The 19,643-nt window shown below is 39.5% G+C and overlaps 2 protein-coding genes across 2 annotated transcripts; both read right to left on the bottom strand.

Moving 5' to 3' along the window:
• Positions 1–1,797: 1,797 nt before the first annotated feature.
• Positions 1,798–14,550, bottom strand: LOC144464405 (C-type lectin lectoxin-Enh4-like). The gene is made up of 5 exons (XM_078171198.1): positions 14,508–14,550; positions 4,756–5,013; positions 2,228–2,569; positions 2,036–2,124; positions 1,798–1,884 (listed from the first exon to the last, which is right to left on the bottom strand). Exons 1-5 carry the CDS (start codon positions 14,548–14,550, stop codon positions 1,798–1,800), a joined length of 819 nt encoding a protein of 272 aa, XP_078027324.1.
• Positions 14,288–18,225, bottom strand: LOC144464406 (C-type mannose receptor 2-like). The gene is made up of 5 exons (XM_078171199.1): positions 18,189–18,225; positions 17,674–18,072; positions 16,381–16,722; positions 16,193–16,302; positions 14,288–16,053 (listed from the first exon to the last, which is right to left on the bottom strand). The coding sequence occupies exons 1-5, from the start codon at positions 18,223–18,225 to the stop codon at positions 15,937–15,939; spliced, it is 1,005 nt and encodes a 334-aa protein (XP_078027325.1). The 3' UTR covers positions 14,288–15,936.
• Between the last annotated feature and the right edge of the window lie 1,418 nt (positions 18,226–19,643).

Below are 19,643 nucleotides of genomic sequence, written 5' to 3' on the forward strand. Positions count from 1 at the left end.
TTCCTTTTACACAAAACTGTTGCTCAGCAAAGATGGAAAATGAAATGAACAGAGCTAACGATGTGTAGCATCTCCATATTGACAAAACATTTAAATTTGTATGTGCGATGTAAACAGCTAACTAACATTAGCTCTGTTGGGTGGTAAACAACCGGGTTTTATACATCCAAAGAACATCTATAAAATGAACTGCTTAGAAACCAGACCAGGCCTCTAATTGGGACAGGCGTCCCAATGTGTATTTGTCAAAATGTGTAGCTACACCGGGCGTTTAATTGGGGTGAGGCTTTTAATTGAAGTGTTACAGTATTTTTGGTTTGTCATGTCTTTGTAGAACTGCAACCAACAATTAGAGTCATTATCAAAATCAACTGCATTACCCTTTTTGATTTATTGTTTGTTTTCTAAAATATCAGAATATATATATATATATATATATATATATATATATATATATATATATACACACATTTTATCTTACTATATAATGACGAATATCTATATATATCTATCTCTCTCTCTCTCTCTCTCTCTCTCTCTATATATATATATATATATATATATATGTTCATTCATTCATCTTCTAACCGCTTCATCCTCTTGGGGGTTGCGGGGGGGCTGGAGCCTATCCCAGCTGACATTGGGCGAGAGGCAGGGTACACCCTGGACAGGTTGCCAGACTATCACAGGGCTGACACATAGAGACAAACAACCATTCACGCTCACATTCACACCTATGGACAATTAAGAGTTATCAATTAACCTAGTCCCCAATCTGCATGTCTTTGGACTGTGGGAGGACGCCGGAGTGCCCGGAGAGAACCCACGCTGACACGGGGAGAACATGCAAACTCCGCACAGAAGGGCTCCCACGCCTGGGATCGAACCGGCAACCCTCTTGCTGTGAGGCGAGAGTGCTAACCACCACACCACCGTGCCGCCCTATATATGTAAACATATTTATTAATTAATTTTCAAATCCTGGTTTATGTCCTGCTTTGTCTGACTAGAACCGAAAATCTTAAGTTTTCCGACACAATCAAATCAAAGTCAAATCAAATCAAGTTTATTTATATAGAACATTTAAGAACAACCACAAAGTGCTCTACAAAATAAAAGAGTGACACACAAATATATAGCAATATAACATGTACACAAATAAAGACAGAATAAAACTGGTAAGAGCAATTACAAACATGAAAAGATTAAAATACTAAAATATTAAAACCACTACAGAAAACCAATGGCCATTGAAAACGTGTACATTTTAAGATTTGTCTTGAAAGTGTCAGTGTTGGGGAGGATTTAATTGAGAGTGGACGTCTATTCCAAAGCTTTGGAGCAACTGCTGCAAAACCACGATCTTGGGAGGATCTGAGAGGTTGTGAACTGGAATACAGGCGGAAAAGTTCAGCAATATACTGGGGTGCCAGCCCAGTTACGACTTTACAACTTGAGATGTGCTACCTTAAACTCAGTGGAATTTGGGTCAACACGCCACTGAGAATCTCCTTGTTGAAACACAACCTCTTTTTCTGAATCTTAAAATAGCTGCCCATTAATCAACTCATCATTCCAACTAGACAGTTTTATGCATTAGGACTTTTTGGGCATTATTGCTTACATAGTTAAACATAACGAAAAATGACTCACCTCATATCACTATATTGTTATACTGCGTTAGCATACATGTAATTGCATACACTTACAATTACATTACTTTATTAACAACACAACAAAATTATTATTTCATTTAGCTAAAAATATTTTAACAATGTAAAATGCGCTTAGGTTTGTTTAGTTCTCTTTCTCTTGTTTTCTGGGCTCCATCTTCCATCCCAGCTTAAAGTTAGTCCATCCTTGACTTGTTAGCATCGCACCCAGCTGAGGAGAAATAAAAAAAATTATATTCACAGACTTTTTCTTTTTCTTTCTGTACCAGTAGACTCTGTAGTTTCCCATCAATTTCTTCATCCTCTAACATCTTTAAACCAAACAAAGAAACAAAACACAAAACAAAACAGAGAATGAGTACCTGCTGCAGGATCTGGGTGTTAGCAGCCGGGTCAGTTATGTCAGCGTCAGTCTTGAACGTCAGCTTCACTGTGGTCTTCAGTTTTAGAACTGAACATCACAACAAAAACATGCAGCCATGAAACAAAGAGACACTGTTAATTTTGACTGATAAAACCCCAAATAATGTCTTTGTGTTGTAGTGAACAGTCACCTTGATGGCAGATGAAAGGGTACTCTTTCCAACAGTAGTCATCATCCCATTCATGGTTAGTATTCTCAATGACACAGAACTCGTCACCACGAGCGTTATTTGGAACGGCACTTTGCCAGGATCTGAAGGAGCTTTGGGTCTTGTCGGACCAAGTCCACGGCACTCGGTATAGACCAATCCAGGCTCCAGCCCCAGCTGGTTTTGTGGAGTATACCTTGTTGTTTTCTTCATTGCTCTCCATCATAGGTAAATCTGTGTGGTGTTCTCTGCAGTAGTCGCGGGCATCAGCCCATGTTCTTCGGGCTGAGATGAACACGTACGTTTTGTCAGTTTGGTTTATCTCTGCAATAGACAGAGGGGAAATCAGTATAACAATACATTATTTCTGTTGCTGCATCACAGCTGCTCATTTAGGCTGACCAAACGTCCTCTTTTGCCCGGACATGTCCACTTTTCACGTCCCGTTCGGGGCGTCCGGGGCGTCCGGGGCGTCCAGGGGGTTTTTATAAACTGATGATAATGTCCGGTTTTCCATGTGTTTGTGTGTGTGTGTGTGTTAGAGTGCGGCACGGGCCGCATATTTATGTCCGAACCCAAACCGAGCCTGACATTATTTAATGACCAAAGCACTGAGTTTGTGTCACACAGTTGTTATGGTTACAGGCTATTTAACAGGCCGGGTGTGCTCAGCGGAGAGGGAGACCTCCGTATTTGAGACGGGAGTGGGAGGCGGGAGGTCCGACGATTCCAGCAAGAGGAGAGGGAGAAATAAAACAAAATAAGATAAAATAGGAAAACCTGTCTGCCTCTTTTATTTTATTTTCAGTGTTTAATCAAGGCGGAGGCGGGTGGCTGGAGGTCCGAGACTTCCAGCGAGGAGAGAGGTAGAAACAAACAGCCACTGTGTGTCTGTGTGTGTTATGTTCAGGTGTTGTCACATAAATAACAGTGCCCAAACAGGATAGACAATAGGATTTTATTTATTTTTACACTACATTTTCACTGAAAGCTGACCGAATCCGACCTGAGCCCGAATACAATTTATAGCTACATTTTTGACCAAACCCGGCCCGACCCGTCGGGTACCGTCGGGCTCGGATCGCCACACTCTAGTGTGTGTATGTGTCCCCTATTGGGGCCTATCTGAATTTCTGTCTTTGAGAGATATTATTTTGTAATATAACTGAATTTTCTATCCATACATATAAATTTTAAATATATTAAAATGATAAGGCATCTTTGAGTAAACTGCGAGTATCATTTAAGTAGGCTATGTCGTGGCCGGCCGAGTGTCCTCTTTTTTGGAAATCAAAATATGGTCACCCTATGCTCATTGTTACAGCTGGGTGAGATGAAATTATTTAACAACTTGGAATCACTGTCTTTGCACTATGTGTAAAATGTCTATATCATGAATAGTTTTTTAAATATGCACCAAAAGTTTAGTTTCAGTCTGAAAGTAATGTAAACGATAGTGGGCTGGAGACTTTAGCCCCTTTTACACTGCCAGATTTTCGGTGAATGTTGGGCCGTTTTACTGGCAAGCTGCGAGTATTTAGACACACAGAGCCAGATTGGCGAGTTGATCTGAGGTGTCCAATTTTCCGCCTCGTAGGGTAGTCATATTGGCGGAACCCTTTTAGTTTAAACGGACTGAGACCAGCCACGGCTTCCCTCCCACGTCACTGTTTACGTCACACGCTGAGTTACACGTTTTGTTACTTGCTCACGCCCCCCATTGCCCCGAAAAAGGCGCATTCTGTATAAACAAAAGTAGGTAGGCGGCATTTTGCTGCACTCCCCGATTTTGTTTTTATACTGCCAATGCTGAAAAAAGACTAATTGGGCTTTCCTGCAAGTTTTCCTGCAGGTGTGAAAGCAGACCAGCAGGGGGTCGGGGGCGGAGAGTCAATCAAACTTTAGTTTGGACTGGTGCTAAAAGTCAAGTTAATCGATTGGCATAAGATCAATCAGTAAAAATTTTACTAACAGATTAATTGTTTTAAACTTTTGCTATTACATATTGAATTAAGTATCTTTGGGTTTTGGACTGCGGGTCAGAATGAACAAGCATTTTGAAGATTTCACCTTAAAAATTGTAATGATTTAAAAAAAAAATTTAATTTTTTTGTTACTTTATTCTGAAACTTATTTTATCCACTGAACCAATGAAAAAATAATTATAAGTTTAAATTCTAGTTTAGGCTTCATAGAAGAAACTTAGTGCAAAAATGGCCGTAGACAGCTCCAGACACCTTCACAAGGAGAGCTAAGACGCACCTGCAAAGCTTCAGTCCTGCAACCGTGACAGTTTGTTTGAAATCAATCAGTGAACAAAAGCAGTCAGAAAGTAAAATCCATCAGCTCCTATTTTTTCTTACCAGTGTAGCAAACAAACGTATAGGCTGTATGACAGGGAATATCAGACCATTTTCCACTGGTTTTCATATTGCCACAGAGTTCCTTTGCCTGATAATGGTCTGGTTGGCCTGCATCCCAGTTATGGTAACCAGTTTTGCTCGTTTCACCAGTCGCTGACCATCTCCAGGAGTTGGTGTCACTGCCCATGGTTCCCTTCCAGGATATAGGATCATCTATCAGTCCGATCCACGCCCATGAATAAGAGAAAGTGGGTTGTAGCCTGTCTATATCATCCATGCTTTCAATGGTGGCCAGGTCGGTGTATTTCGTTCTGCAGTAGCGCTGAGCAGCAGCCCAGGTCATTGGCTCGTTGACATAGTGGTACTCTCGCAGGGGGAAATGAGAGCAGGAGCTGATGCTGAATCCTGAGGGTTGATGAGAGAGAGCATGTTTAGTATTAAGTGAATTATTATTATTATTGGAATGAATTAAAACAATTTCAAGGGTTAGGTTTACAACAGAAAAGGTCTAATATTTAGCAAAGATATTAGAGGAAGAATATTTCTAAAGGGATATTAGAGGGAGAATATGAAAATGATGCAACACAAATAGATTAAATGAGTATCAGACCAGACCACTGATCTGGTCTGATGCAACACAAATAGATTAAATGAGTATCAGACCAGATCAGTGTTTATACATGCAAATTTACTTCAAATCATATATATTTTTTCTATATTTATTTTATATATATTTCTTTTTGTTAAAGGTCCAGTGTGTAGGATTTAAGGGGATATATTGGCATAAATGTAATAATATATAATAATATCATAAACATGTCCTCTTTAGTGTGTAATCACCTGATAATAAGAAGCGTTGTGTTACAGTTCAAAAAGATTTGCAACAAGACGAGGTGACCTTCCAACCTGGGGCGCCAAAAAGGGGGGAAAAAGGAGAAGGATTCTAGGGGCCCATGATTAAGAGGGGCCCAGAGAGGCCCCTAATAAAATTATAATACTGACAAAAAATAATATGACACTAAGTTATTAACTAACTTATAATCACAAATATATTTTATTTACAATGTACTGGTAACAATAACTTTATTTGTTTTGGAAACATTAATGCCCCCCCCCCCCCACATAAAATGGTAATGCGCTGGTAATTTGTCACAGACAGCGGGTAAGGAGGCGGAGACGGCAATATGCCTCAAAAATCAGGTAGCCAAAAACGTAAAGAAAGGAAGCTAAGAGAGGAGAAAGAAGCAAAGGGTCGACAGTATGTCAGCCAGTATTTCAAAAAGCAAGGTGGGTTTGTTAGTGGTTCATGTTGTAGAAAGTTATGGAATATTAACTTTGTCCGTGGTCTATAAGCTAGCTCACTTTTCTCCCCATGTTAGCTCATATTTCTGAAGAAAACTCTGGATTTTTACATTTCACTGTTGTTTTAGTTAAATAATCAGTACAGTCAAACATTTAGCAAGCTGCTCATATTCAATCAGTTGACCTCCCCTCTGTCAAAATGATGCCTCGTTCCAAAGAGATGCATCAACTGCAGCAGCAGCAGCAGCAACAGCTGTCTGTCAGCCCCCAACTCCACCTGCCCCTGAACCAGTACCCCCACATGAGGAAGGTGGTGAGCAGCCGTGTGTTGAATTAATAATAATGATAAACTTTATTACAGACTCAAATGTCAGATAAGAACAAAAAACAATACACACAAAAGATATAAAGGATGAATCTATTATTATGGAAAAGATTAATTAAAATAAATGAAATAAAAATCGTTCCGAACAATTTTAATGGTTTAAAAAGCATATATATATATATATATATATATATATATACATATAACTATTTTGTTTTGTTAAAATTCAGCTATCACTGAAATAGAAGAATTGCAGTAGGAACAGAGGAGAAAATTTGCAGTGTGTGCAGCAGACTGGGTGACTGCTCTCAATCCAATCAGAGAAATGTTTACATATTCTGGAAATCAGAAGATTAAATAAATTAATGACCATATAGCCTCATATATGTATTTTTTCACCCCAAATCCAAGGCCACCACCTGTGAGTCTACAGTTTTGGAGATAAATTAGACCTTCTTTTTTCACAAATATGGGAATGATAGTCAAAAATACCATCAAAATGCATAGTTTTATGTAAAATAGCATCAAAAATTTTTGCTGTCCTCCCGGCCCGCTGCGTGAGGGGCCCAGTAAAAATTATTTTCATGGGGCCCAAAATCCCTGGCGGCGCCCCTGCTTCCAACTACTTGCAATGCGTCAGTTTGCAATTTTCTGAAAACCTGTCCATTTACACCAGTGCAACTAGACGGCACAGTGTATCGTGTCCATAGCAGCAACTCTCTGTACTTCTGTTCCAAAGAGACATTTTTGAGGCTTATTTTGTAGCTACATCTCATTTGTAGCCTCTTACAATATGAACAAGGATGGTGACAGTGAGATACTTACTACAGCTGAATGTTAGTGATGAAATGAGGAAAACGTAAAACAACCTATGTGTTTGTAACGTGCAAATACAGCAAGCAGCAGCAGCGACACACTGAGGACGGAGACCGACATATGTATCAACAACTGTGAGAATGTAAATGAGATGGACTCAGGCTTGGATGGCTGTTGAAAGAGGTGACATGCCTCGTTCTTAAGCTGCTGGTGAATTGACCAGCTGAGTTGCAGGTGACACCATCAGCTGGCTTTAGTCAAGCTGAGTTCACATAGTATTCTTAACCGGTTTTGTCTCACTGCAAATCTGTGGTCTGAATTAGGTGGGTCACATCTACAGAGAGCGCCATGTTGCACCACCATGTTTCTACAGTAACTTTGAATGGGTAAACCAGACACTTTGTCGCATGTTCTTACCAGTTTAAATCACCTGGTCTGTTTCGGAGAGGAGGAGACATCTGCGGAGAGTTTGGCTCCCAGTTAAAGCCTTACGGATGTCTGGATCATACGTTTTCCAGACAAAAATGGGAAGCCCACATTAGCAGATGCTAGGCTAGCAGCCTGTCTCCGACATGCCAGACAGCATCAGAGAAACACAGAATTGCTTCTTTGCTGTTTTTATCGATTTATATCACCTGGTCTGTTTGTTTTGGAAAGGAAGACCTCTGCAGATAATTCAGCTCCCGGAAAAAACCCTCTGAACGTCTGGATTGGAAATAAGGTGAGCACACATTAGCAGGTGCTGGACAGCACGTCGTCAAAACATCACACCCGTGCCACCCACGAGCTCGTCTCGCAGGCTGTCCTGTTTATTCAGACACTGGTTCAGCGCTGTTATTGCACCATATATACAGAACAATGAGGCGGCATATGGCACTATATCCCTGCTCTTAACAGGCAGTGTAAAAGGGGCTTATGGTACCCCAGTTCACACCCCTCGAGCCAATCAGAGCTGCTCCACGGCAACAGACTTCTATTTAGCAGCTAACAGCAGCTAACGTTAGCACAAAGCACACACCCACAGCTGTGGGCCATGTAGCCGATTCAGGCCAAGGACTGAAAGGTACATAAGTGATGTCTCTTTTGCTTGTGTTTATAAGGCATTTAACAAAATTATTGTGTATTATTTGTGTATTTATTAGACTGAAAGAGTGAACTTGCTGCTTGCATTCAGAGGGTGAACAAGACAATGCTGATGCTTATGCGCCCACATGTTAGTAGTAACATAGGTTTTATGTAGGTGAAAGGTTATGTTAACGATGGCTCCAGTGAGTAATCGCATCATGGTTTCAAAAAAAAAAAACCCCAAGACACAGAAAGAGTGAAACACAGCTCCCAATCTTTTTACATGTTTTCAACAGGTATTTTTTCTAACATGTATAATGTGTTTAAGGAGAAATATATGATTTTACTTTACCTGGACTTTAATACAAATTTTCCGTTTGAATGAAGTAACGAACAATGATGGTCTAAGGTCCTACAAACTCAAATACCCCTCTGTAAATTACCTTTTTTTTTTACAGTCCTATATTTTTTAGCCGTATTATTAAAAGGGACTTAAAGGAGAAGTCCGGTATTTTGCACATTGAGCCCCTTGCCTGGCTTAACACTGCTGCCTTTTCAAAGCCATGAAACTCACCGAGTGGTCAGTGGTGTTCGTTGATGTTCTGACATAAAAATGCTCCTTTACAAGGGTGTTGCCAACTGGCAGGAAACCATTGCAATGTAATGGGACACAGAAAAGAAGCAGAAGAAGAAGGTTGGCGTTGTGTTCAAAGGCATCGTACTGAGAAGGTTGTTTACAAGCGAGTAATCCATTGTGAAGTTGTCCTATAGAAAACCAATGGATTACACAAATTGTCAAATAAATCATCACGGAAACCACAGTTTGCTACGATTTTTATGTCAGAACATCAACAAACACCACTGACCACTGGTGAGTTTCATGGCTTTGAAAATGAACGTTTAGGGTGGTTTTAGGACAGGTTTACACATGGCCATAGACAGCAGTGTTAAGCCAGGCAGGAGAAAGCCAAATTCTCCGAAAATGATTTTGGTCTTAACCACTCTATTTCATCATAAACAATGCAAAAATGGAGCTCAAAGTGCAAAATATCGGACTTCTCCTTTAATCACTTGTTGTGTGGAGCCACTGATCTGAAAACCAAAAACCATCACCATGAAGTCATTAAACTCTTACCACAGAAGATGAAAATCAAAAGCGCTGTATAATCCATTTCTGTTTCCACTGAAAAGTAAGAGAATGAAAATACAAAGCAAATGATAAAATAATTAAAACACATTAAAGCATTAAAACATTTACATTGTACAATATAAGTTATACTTTGTATGAGCTTGACAGTGGCTTCAGACTTCTAATATTAATAAAACATTTGATAGTTGATAGTTTGATAGTTTTGCAGTTAATTCTTAACAGTATTAAAGGTTAAAAAAAAGGTAAATTTTATAACTGATAATAAAATGCCAAATAATCTATAATACTACAACGATAATATTAAAATAATATTAATAAAAGAAGTACTCACATGTGAAATCCAGTATTTAAACTGTTGGCAGCAACTCAACCAAACTGGGAATCTCTCTATCTGGAGGGAAGTGTCTGCTCATCTATCTGAGAAGTGTCCTGTGCAACATTTTGTCATTCAGTATTTAAATATCCAAATGGGCAATCAGACTGAGGTCACCTTGTTTCTTAACCAGACAAGTACTAAAAAAACAAACAATCATTTACCAGGACAGGAGACGGAAAACAATGCAACTTAAAATAATCACATATACAAGATATTTTTAATTTTGATTAAGTTTGAAAATATCTACAAAAATAGCTGATAGCTACAGTTCTAAGGTGATAAATTGTAAATAGAACTGATAATAAAATACCTAATACCCTTTACTATCTGTGAGAAGTGATCTGTTTGTTTTATACTCACATGTATAAAATCTTTCACCTCATAAGTCTGAGGTCATGTCTGTGTGTGGACAGATTTTGCCACCGTGATAGCGTTGCAATCACAGACCATGTATGTATTAAAGACCTGGATACATCATTGAAGGCAGGACCCCGTTCATTCATATGAAAGTTGCTCAGTGGCACATGGAGCCCATAAGGCTTTACCGGACATCATTGTGCACATAGAGCAAGTGCACTAGAGGCTTATGGTCGTCAAGCACAGCCAAGCACACCTAACTTGCGCCGGCGAAGCAACCAACTTCTGGTTTAGCGCTCTGCTGACTTGAATGAGAATAAAAAGATTTAATCTTGAAGCTCTTCTAGACCTTCCAAATGTTATCGAACTGAATGGATCAAATCCTGATAGTGGAACGAGTCAGCGGGGCTGTGGCACTCCAAAAAATGTATTCACTGATTTACAAGGTAAGCCTATGGGAGAAAGTGTTTTTGGGCCCCATGGCATCACTACCTCCCTACTGGATCCTATTCCCTCTAAGTACATTAAGGACCTCTTCCCAATTCTTAGCCCACTACTACTACATATAATTAATAGCTCTCTTACCACTGGAACAGTACCTGCATCTTTTAAAACAGGCGTAATCAAGCCACTACTCAAGAAACATAACCTGGACCCTGATGTCATCAATAATTACAGACCAATTACAAATCTCCCCTTTCTTTCAAAAATCCTAGAAAAAGCAGTAGCCCAACAATTCACTGATCACCTCTCCTTCAATAATCTATACGACCCTCATCAATCCGGTTTCAGAAAATTCCATAGTACGGAAACCGCACTGACAAAAGTGGTCAATGATTTACTACTCGCCTCTGATTCCAACTCAGCTTTAGTATTGCTGCTACTAGACCTCAGCGCAGCGTTTGATACACTTGATCACCATATTCTACTTCACCGTCTAGAAAACTACACAGGACTCACCGACTCTGCTCTCGCCTGGTTCAAATCCTACCTTACTGACAGATCTCACTTTGTTTTTTATAATAACTGCTCTTCAGAATGCAAAAAGGTTAATTATGGTGTACCACAAGGGTCTGTGCTTGGTCCCATTCTCTTTACTATTTACATGCTACCCCTCGGTTCATTAATCAATAAATAGAAATTGGGTTCCCACTTTTACGCAGATGATACTCAGCTCTATATATCCATCAAGCCTGACACCTCTCATCAACTGATCCATCTAGAACAGTGCACACAAGAAATCAAGAACAATTCCTTCTCTTAAATACTGAAAAAACTGAAATGTTAATCCTAGGTCCAAAGCACATCAGAAACAAATTCTGCAATCTCACCTAAACTTAGCTGGTTCTATCATTTCACAAAGCCCCTGTGTTAGAAATCTTGGTGTTTTATTCGATCCTAATCTCTCCTTTGAAGACCATATTAATAATATAACAAAAACAGCATATTTTCACCTACATAATATTGTCAAGATTCGTCCCATTCTCTCCATGACTGATGCAGAAACACTGGTTCACGCTTTTGTCTCATCCCGATATATTATGATTATTATTATTGCAATACACTTTTTTCTGGCTTACCAAATTCAACCATTAGGAAACTACAACTCGTTCAGAATACTGCTGCCAGGATATTAACCAGAACGAGAAAATTTGACCATATCACCCGTGTTCTCATTTCATTACACTGGCTCCCTGTACACACTAGATCAGACTTCAATATTCTGCTTTTAACTTATAAAATATTACACGGACTTGCACCATCCTATTTATCATCTCTACTTACTCCACATTTATCAATCAGGCCTCCATGATCCCATAATGTCGGTCTCCTATCCATCCCCAAAATTAATAAATCATCAGCAGGTGGTAGAGCCGTCTCATACCGAGCCCCTCTGCTGAAGCCAACCCAGTCGATTCCTTGAAAAGTAAACTCAAAACACACCTTTTTGCATCTGCCTTTAACATCACATGGTCTCTGTCCCTACATACTATATCGTAGTTATCTACTACTACTCAGTCATTGTGCACATGAACTCCCTATTTAAAGCCTCAGTTTTTGCATTTCAGCCGTCGTCATCTTGTTTTTTTGGAGCCAGAAATGACCATATTTGGGTGAGAGGCTGGCACTGTAGAGGAGCGAGGGCTGGATGTGACTGAGATAACGTGCACACTATTGACAGCCTGCCACTTAAAGTGGCCCACCCTTAATTATTCATTACTTTAAGCCTTAATAAAATGTAAACGGATGAGTTAAAGCCCCCGTCGCTCCTACAGTTGCTGTTTTGGCACTTCCGTGTTAGCTCCACTTTTCAGCCCTGGAAGTTGCCACTCGCCTAGCATGTTTTTGATATTTTTTCATTATTGATAATTTTTCTGTTTTAATTTATGTTTAGTGACTATTGCAGTGTTTGCTTATATATTTTATTTTCTCCTATGTTCTGATTTTCATTTGGTCAAAATTTAAATGAGCTAGTTTGTTAATCTATTCCCATAAGCCTCAACTGTATTTAATGTTCATTTGTAATCAAGTGTTTGACCTTTGAATCAAAGCAGTAGTTCAAATGGGTTGTAGGTCTGTCCCCCCAGAGATTTGTAGACAGGTTTAAAGGAGCTATATGTAAGAAATCTAAAGCAAATAGTCGTAAAATCATCCTAATATGTCACGGCAGCTGCCCGTGGGCAAACAAATCAGTCTCCAGCGTGCTGCTGTCCAGCAACCTCGAATCTGTAGGGGAGGGGCGGCGGACACGACTTACGGCAGCATTTTGAATTTGAGTGCAGTAACCGTTTTGGCCACATTCTTGCATACAGCGCCTTTAAAAATGGTGCTACATAGTTGGCGTCAATGATGAAAAAAAAGTTAAATAGCCACAAAAAATGGGGACAAGCGTAGATGAAATTGACGCAGGTTGTTGTACGTAGCAGAAATAACAGAGACAGAAATAACAATGTGTCCCCCCGCAGGCATGGACAAAGTAATAGAGTACTTTACTCAATTGAAAGTACTGTTATTTTGAAAAAACTGTGCTCAAGTAAAGTACAGTTACCACTAAAAATGTAGTCACATTAAAATAACATTACTGCATTACATAAAGAAAAAGTGTCAAATGAATGAATTTTTTTTTATTCAAGACAGTACTTACATTACCTTCAGAGGAAAACAAAAAGACAGCAACCCAATATATGGCAGTATTTACATGTGTCACACACACATGAGATATACACTTCACATGGTGAAATCAGAGTGAAATTACCTTTTCTTTGTTTTATAAATAAATAACATTTAATATACACTTTCACTAATCTAACAGTGTGTTTAAAACCTAAACTAGGCCACGCGTTCACAACAGTAAGTCGATCAAAAACAGAATATCTGACTAAGTTTTCCTTAACTTTCCCCTTAATTGCTGAATTGGAAGCAACAAAGCAGACAACATGGTGCACATACATTATAAGAACTCGTGATATATTCAGGGTTGGTCACATCATGTATCGTCCAAAGCTGGAAACACTCACATCTGCAGGTAAACTCCTGAAAAGCCCCTATTTTCATATGAAAATGAAGAATCTGGCACAGGTCAGCCTGTGGTGTTGCTTACATCACAAATTAGAAAGTAAAATGCTTGTTTAAATGTTTTGTTTGGTTTGACCTAACAGGGAACCTTCAAGTATAGACATTTTGTGACTTGTCACATATGTAAAAAAAACATTTCCTCTTTATGTTAAAGTGGAAACAGACAACTTTCTGTCTAGTGACTACCACAGTTTCCAGTTACTTCAGTTTTGCACTGCCTGCCATTTCCTCTTGCATTTACTCTGTCACGTGGTTACATGTACTTAATTTAAAAAAAAAAAAAAAAAAAAAGTACTTTTGAGAGTAGTTTTGCAGTATACCTTTTATTCTTACTGGAATACAATTGCAGTAAAATGTACTTATATGTCATTGCATCTCGATACTTTGACTGATTCATTTACCCACAAATAATTCTTATACTCAGCTGAGCTCATACCCACAACAGTGATCATCTGACGGCGAGCGATAAGATAGCTGACTAGCCAATTATGGCACCATAGATGCAAGAGATTTGGACACAGAATGCTTGCACAGACACACACACACACAAACACGTGATGCAGACTGTGACACAGTCTTTCGCTTGACCTTTCGCTCCCCACACTACCTTCTTCTTTACTCCAATCAGCGCATTGGTCACGTGAATTTAGGAAATGCTTTATTTCAGAGGGTCGGAACATATGACTTACACTCACCACAGGACCTTATTTTAGAAAAACTATATACAGTAAATAATATTGCATCCATCCATCCATTTTCATCCACTTATCCGGGGCCAGGTCACAGGGGCAGCAGGCCAAGCAAAGCACCCCAGATGTACCTCTCCTCAGTGATGCTTTCCAGCTCCTCCTGGGGGACCCTGAGGTGTTCCCAGGCCAGATGAGATATATAATCCCTCAAGCGTGTTCTGGGTCTGCCCCAGGGCCTCCTACCAGTTGGACTTGCCTGAACACCTCTAAGGTGACCAGGACGCATCCTGATCTGATGCCCGAACCACCTCAACTGACCCCTTTTGACATGAATGAGCAGCGGCTCTACTCCGAGCTCCTTCCAGATGTCCGAGCTAGCTCTAAGGCTGAGCCCAGCCATCTCACAGAGGAAACTTATTCCCACTGCTTGTATACGTGATCTCATTTTTTCAGTCACTACCCAGAGCTCATGACCATAGGTGAGGGTTGGGATGTACATAGATGGACCAGTAAATCAAAAGCTTCGCCTTCTGGCTCAACTCCCTTTTCACCATGATGGTCCGGCGCAGCGCCTGCATCACTGCAGATGCCGCACCACACGTTCTTTTGCTTCCCAGCTGATTAGAAAGACCAGGAGTCCTTGGATAAAACACCAAGTAGGGTAACACTGTGTTAGTGGATGGAACGTAGCTAGTGAGAAATGAGAAATGTAGTCCACTACGCAGTTTCACACAAATAAACAAGCTGTAGAATCTTTGCACAGAAGAGTCACTTCGGAGCATCTATCTTATTTTTTATTTATTGATTGATTTTTACCTCATTGTTTTATTCTTATTCTATTGAACTGTTTTTATTCTTTAAACCTATGTCTTGTAGAGAATTTTGCTTTTGGCGTTTTTAATTATTTGCTTTAATTTCATGCTTTTATTTCATGGATTGCAGCATTTTCTGTTGATTTTAAATTTCTTTCTTGTATTCTGTGTTTTATGTTTTGTTTTGATTGTTCAAACTGTGATGGATGTTTTGAATCTCGACTGCGAAACTAGTTTACCCTTGGGTATCAATAAAGTAACCTGAACCTGAAATCGATATTGCATTATGACAAACTGCAACTTCCTTGACTTGCAAAATTATCTTAAATTGAATAATATCGTATAATTCATGGCAGAACAAGGATCAAAAAAATATTTTTCTCTCAACACTGACTACCGTACAAACCAGAAGGGGAGGAACTTTGCCTCTCTATGGTTGACGTACTTCCTTTGTGCCGTAAACGAGCCTTCATTTTCATGGGAGATTGTATCCAGTGGTAGACAGAGTTGCATAGTGAAAGCGAGGCTTATCAGGAACCAATATAAATGCAGATGGTGATCAACATTTAACTCATAATAATAAGTTAAAGCAAAAATGTGTCTAATTCTATAAACATTGCAGGTTACAGCAAAATATATTTCCAAGTGAACACGTAGAAACACAACAGAAATCCTTACAATCTCACATTACTATTGTCGTCTGCTATAAACTGAAACTTGGTTAAACAGATACATTTGTTAACAACAGAACAAAGTCACTTTATCATCATTTAGAAGAAAAGGTTTGTTTCAGGTACAGCATTACTGATCAGATATGCCCTCCCAAGTGTCTGAGTTTGCAGTTTGCAGACAGAAATATATTAAAAATGTATAATGCAGTGAGGTTCTGAGGGTTTCTCTTTCTCTTCTTTCCTGGGCTGAATCGTCCATCGCACCCTGATGTTAGTCAGTCCCTGACTCTCTAGCAGTGTACCCAGCTGCAGAGAAATAAAAGAAATATAAAGACTTTTTCTCCAGTTTCTGTTACATTGTAGGTTCTGTATAGCCTCATGCCATATTTTGTAATTTTTCCACTACAAAGACTGAACACACAGAGAGTAAGAGAAAGCGTTGTACCTGTTGGAGGATCTGGGTGTTAATAGCTAGATCTCTCATGTCAGCGTCAGTCTGAATCTTCATCCTCACCACCGCGGAGTTCCGGTTTTGACCAGGATGATAATAAACATCTAATCACCAAAGAAAGAGACTGTGAGGTAGAACACCTTAAAAAACAATATTTCTTTGTGCTGTAAGTGAACAATCACCTTCATGGCAGATGAAAGCAAGCTCTCTCCAGCAGTGATCGTCATCCCAATAATGTTGGGCATTCTCAGTCGCACAGTGCTGGGTACCACCCCCGTTATTTGGCTCGTTTATTTGCCAGTTCCTGAATGAGCTGTTGCTGTTATCAGACCAAGTCCACGGCACTCTGTACAGACCAATCCATGCAGCGCTGAGGAACGGTATCACGTTTTGCACATTTGTGTTTTCTTCATTGCTCTCAATCACAGGTAGGTCTGTGTGGTACAATCTGCAGTAGTCGCGGGCATCAGTCCACGTTTTCCAAGTTGGAATGAACACGTAGGTTTTCTCGGTTTGGTTTATTTCTGCAATAGACAGAAGTGAAGTGACAGTGAATAAAATAACTGAAATTATTTAAGAGTATTTTCGGGCAGAACAGTTTTGGGAAACCATGTTGGATAGCTTCAGCAGAGTACGATTCTAGTCTTTTGCTTTCTTGCCAAGAGTTGGATGAGAAAATAAAAACCATTATAATTTTTGTTTAATATAATGCTGGAGCCAGCCTGTTAGCCTAGCTTAGCATAAGGGCTAGAAACTGAATAGTCAAAAACAAAATGACGTGAAATACAAGATGGCTTTCCTTTTTTGTCCGGCGCAACATTGACTTCAAAGACATCAAAGTGGCATCCATTTGGAGGCGGTAAAATTTTCTTTTGTAATGTAAATGTCTCACCCGTTATTTTTTTTTTTTATTTAATTTTATTATTTAATTTAATTTTATTTTATTTTATTTAGCTTTCTCCACATACATGTAGATACAGAGGGCGCTTTCAGAAATACTCATTTTGGGTACCAGAGCTCACTCTTGTATGCAATTGTGTCTTTTCTAAAACTCACTTCATGTTCAGTTTGACAAGAAATTAACAATAAAATGTTGCTGCCAGACAATTCAAGACACACTTTCTTTACAAAAGGGGGTCTTATTTTATATGTACAGGTGGTCTTTATGTTTTGTTTTTTTTTTAATAGATTTTGATATAGAATTATTGTTTAATTCTTTATAAAGCACATACACTAAATATTTTGGTTTAAGCTTCTTAAGAGAGAGGATTAACCAGTTCTCTCTGTTTGATGTCTTTGTAGTTGGGCTACCAAATAAAATGTTGTTGAGATGAAACAAGCATTTTGAATATATCCTCTTTGGCTCTTAGGAAATCTCTCACTAGTTTAGGTTTATTTCATGGTCTAAATAATAAATGAGTAATGAAAATAGAAAAAAAAAATTATCAGATTCCACTGATCAGATATATTCTTACCAGTATAACAAACAAAGTTGTGCACACGTTCACAGGACATATCAATCCATTCTCCAAAACTGTTCATCACCCCACAGCTCTCTGAATAGAAATTATTTGGTTCATCAGAACCCCAGGCTTTATAACCAGTTTTGCTCGTTTCACCAGTTGCTGACCATCTCCAGGAGTTGCTGTCATTGCCCATGGTTCCTGCCCACGATTGTGGGTCATCCCTCAGTCCAATCCACGCCACTTCAGTGTCCAAAGTAGGTCTGTTCAACCTGCTTATGTCCTCCATGCTTTTGATGGTTGCCAGGTCTGTGTAATACAATCTGCAGTAGACCTGAGCGTTGTCCCAGTTCGTGGGCAGATTGACATAGTGGAACTTACGAAGGACGCAAGAGGAGGGGATGCAAAATCCTGGGGATTACAGATAGACGATATACATGTGTTTAGACTGGCATATTTATCGTTTATGACACACTGGCTAAAAGCAAGCACTTATCTGTAGAATTATGTAACACTGCTGATCTTACCGAAGAGGAGGAGAATCAGAGTCACGACACAATCCATTTATGACTCAGCTACAAACAAGGGGACAATAGGTATAATAACATTCTGTACATACATACAGTATATATCACACACTGCACAACCACACAGGAGCTTTCTGTTATTCCAACACATTCTCACTCCGACCTCGTCACAAATCGACGTTTGGTCATGGACTTTCTGGGACGCTGTGTCAAGTCCTGCCTGTTACATGCATTGTCTTCTTTCAAAATGCACTCCCATTTTTAACAGGAAATTTACCGTTAACATACAGTCTCTGTCAAAATAAATGCACTATGTTGGTACAACACCGCAAATTGACGCTTTTTTTCCTTCAACAACTAACGCACGTGGTTGGGTTTAGGAAAAAGAACAGGGTTTGGTTTCATAATCTTACAGGACATGAATACCGCATTCCTGGGTGAAAGTCGGTGTTTGTTGGACCCATCCACCACCCCTCAAGCCCGCCTGCCCTACTTGGACTTTTGCCACCTTAACTTTAGTCCTTGTCCCGCTGCGTTCCCCCTGACGCCGCTGACAACCAATAAACTAATAATAGCGACCGAGTGTCATGCTGCAGTTGACGGATGGCTTTTTCCGTCACTGTCTGACGCCTGATTTCAATGACTTCAGAGTGAGACTGGGTTGGTTATTCTGGTTGGAAGGACCTTTGCTTTGGTTGACACTTGGCAAAGCTATACTGGGAAGTATGTGAGGTTGCAGAGAATATTAAGGTGCAAATCCTGACATATGAAACAAAACAAGTATGAGAAAGAGATGATGTCTGAAACATGTTTGATTCTAGCCGTAAGGGCAGGGAAACCCTTTGAAATAGGGTGCAGGTGGTGTCTAAGGTGGCAGTGTGATATTAATCTTTAACAGCTGATACTCAAACAGCAGCAGGCTGTGGAAATGCTGTAGTAATTTTTAATTTAAGTGTTTTCACATACTTTGACAGTACAGTTAAATCCAGCCACTATAAGCCATGACAAATATGTGTTCTGTTGTCTGTATTTTCAATAGCGCTGTGGGTATTTTTAGAGACACAGATTCAGGTTAGCTGAAGTGGTGTGTGCCGTTGTGTGTGCTGAATTGAAATGGAGTGGAAACCTCATCTAAGTGGCAATAAGCAACAGCTGCACTCCAGAGAGGAGGTCTGATTAGGTAAAATAAGCGAAAACCCTGTGTACGTCTGTAACAGATGCATAAATAAAACTGCAATCTGAAAATATTAACAAAATCAGAACAAGGATTTGGTGGTACACTTTGCATTACAGGAAACAATCATGGCTTTGGTGATTTGCCAATCAAACAACATCGGGAAGTCTGGGCTCAGCCGATACTAAATTTATTTAGGGTTAATATGACCTTTCTGTGAATATATTTCAATGTATGATTTAGTGCTATACAGTGAAATATAGCAATTTAAATGCAGTTGA

Source organism: Epinephelus lanceolatus, chromosome 10, assembly GCF_041903045.1.
Source record: "Epinephelus lanceolatus isolate andai-2023 chromosome 10, ASM4190304v1, whole genome shotgun sequence".
NCBI classification, from domain to species: domain Eukaryota; kingdom Metazoa; phylum Chordata; class Actinopteri; order Perciformes; family Serranidae; genus Epinephelus; species Epinephelus lanceolatus.

Coding starts and splice junctions, on each gene's coding strand:
- LOC144464405 (XM_078171198.1), bottom strand. CDS start 14,550: ATGCGTCCTGGTCACCTTAGAGGTGTTCAGGCAAGTCCAACTG. Junction 5,014..14,507: donor TGTTCAGGCAAGTCCAACTG/GTAGGAGGCCCT, acceptor ATCAACCCTCAG/GATTCAGCATCAGCTCCTGC. Junction 2,125..2,227: donor CCCTTTCATCTGCCATCAAG/GTGACTGTTCAC, acceptor TGTGATGTTCAG/TTCTAAAACTGAAGACCACA.
- LOC144464406 (XM_078171199.1), bottom strand. CDS start 18,225: ATGGATTGTGTCGTGACTCTGATTCTCCTCCTCTTCG. Junction 18,073..18,188: donor TCTGATTCTCCTCCTCTTCG/GTAAGATCAGCA, acceptor TGTAATCCCCAG/GATTTTGCATCCCCTCCTCT. Junction 16,723..17,673: donor CAACTTTGTTTGTTATACTG/GTAAGAATATAT, acceptor TGTCTATTGCAG/AAATAAACCAAACCGAGAAA.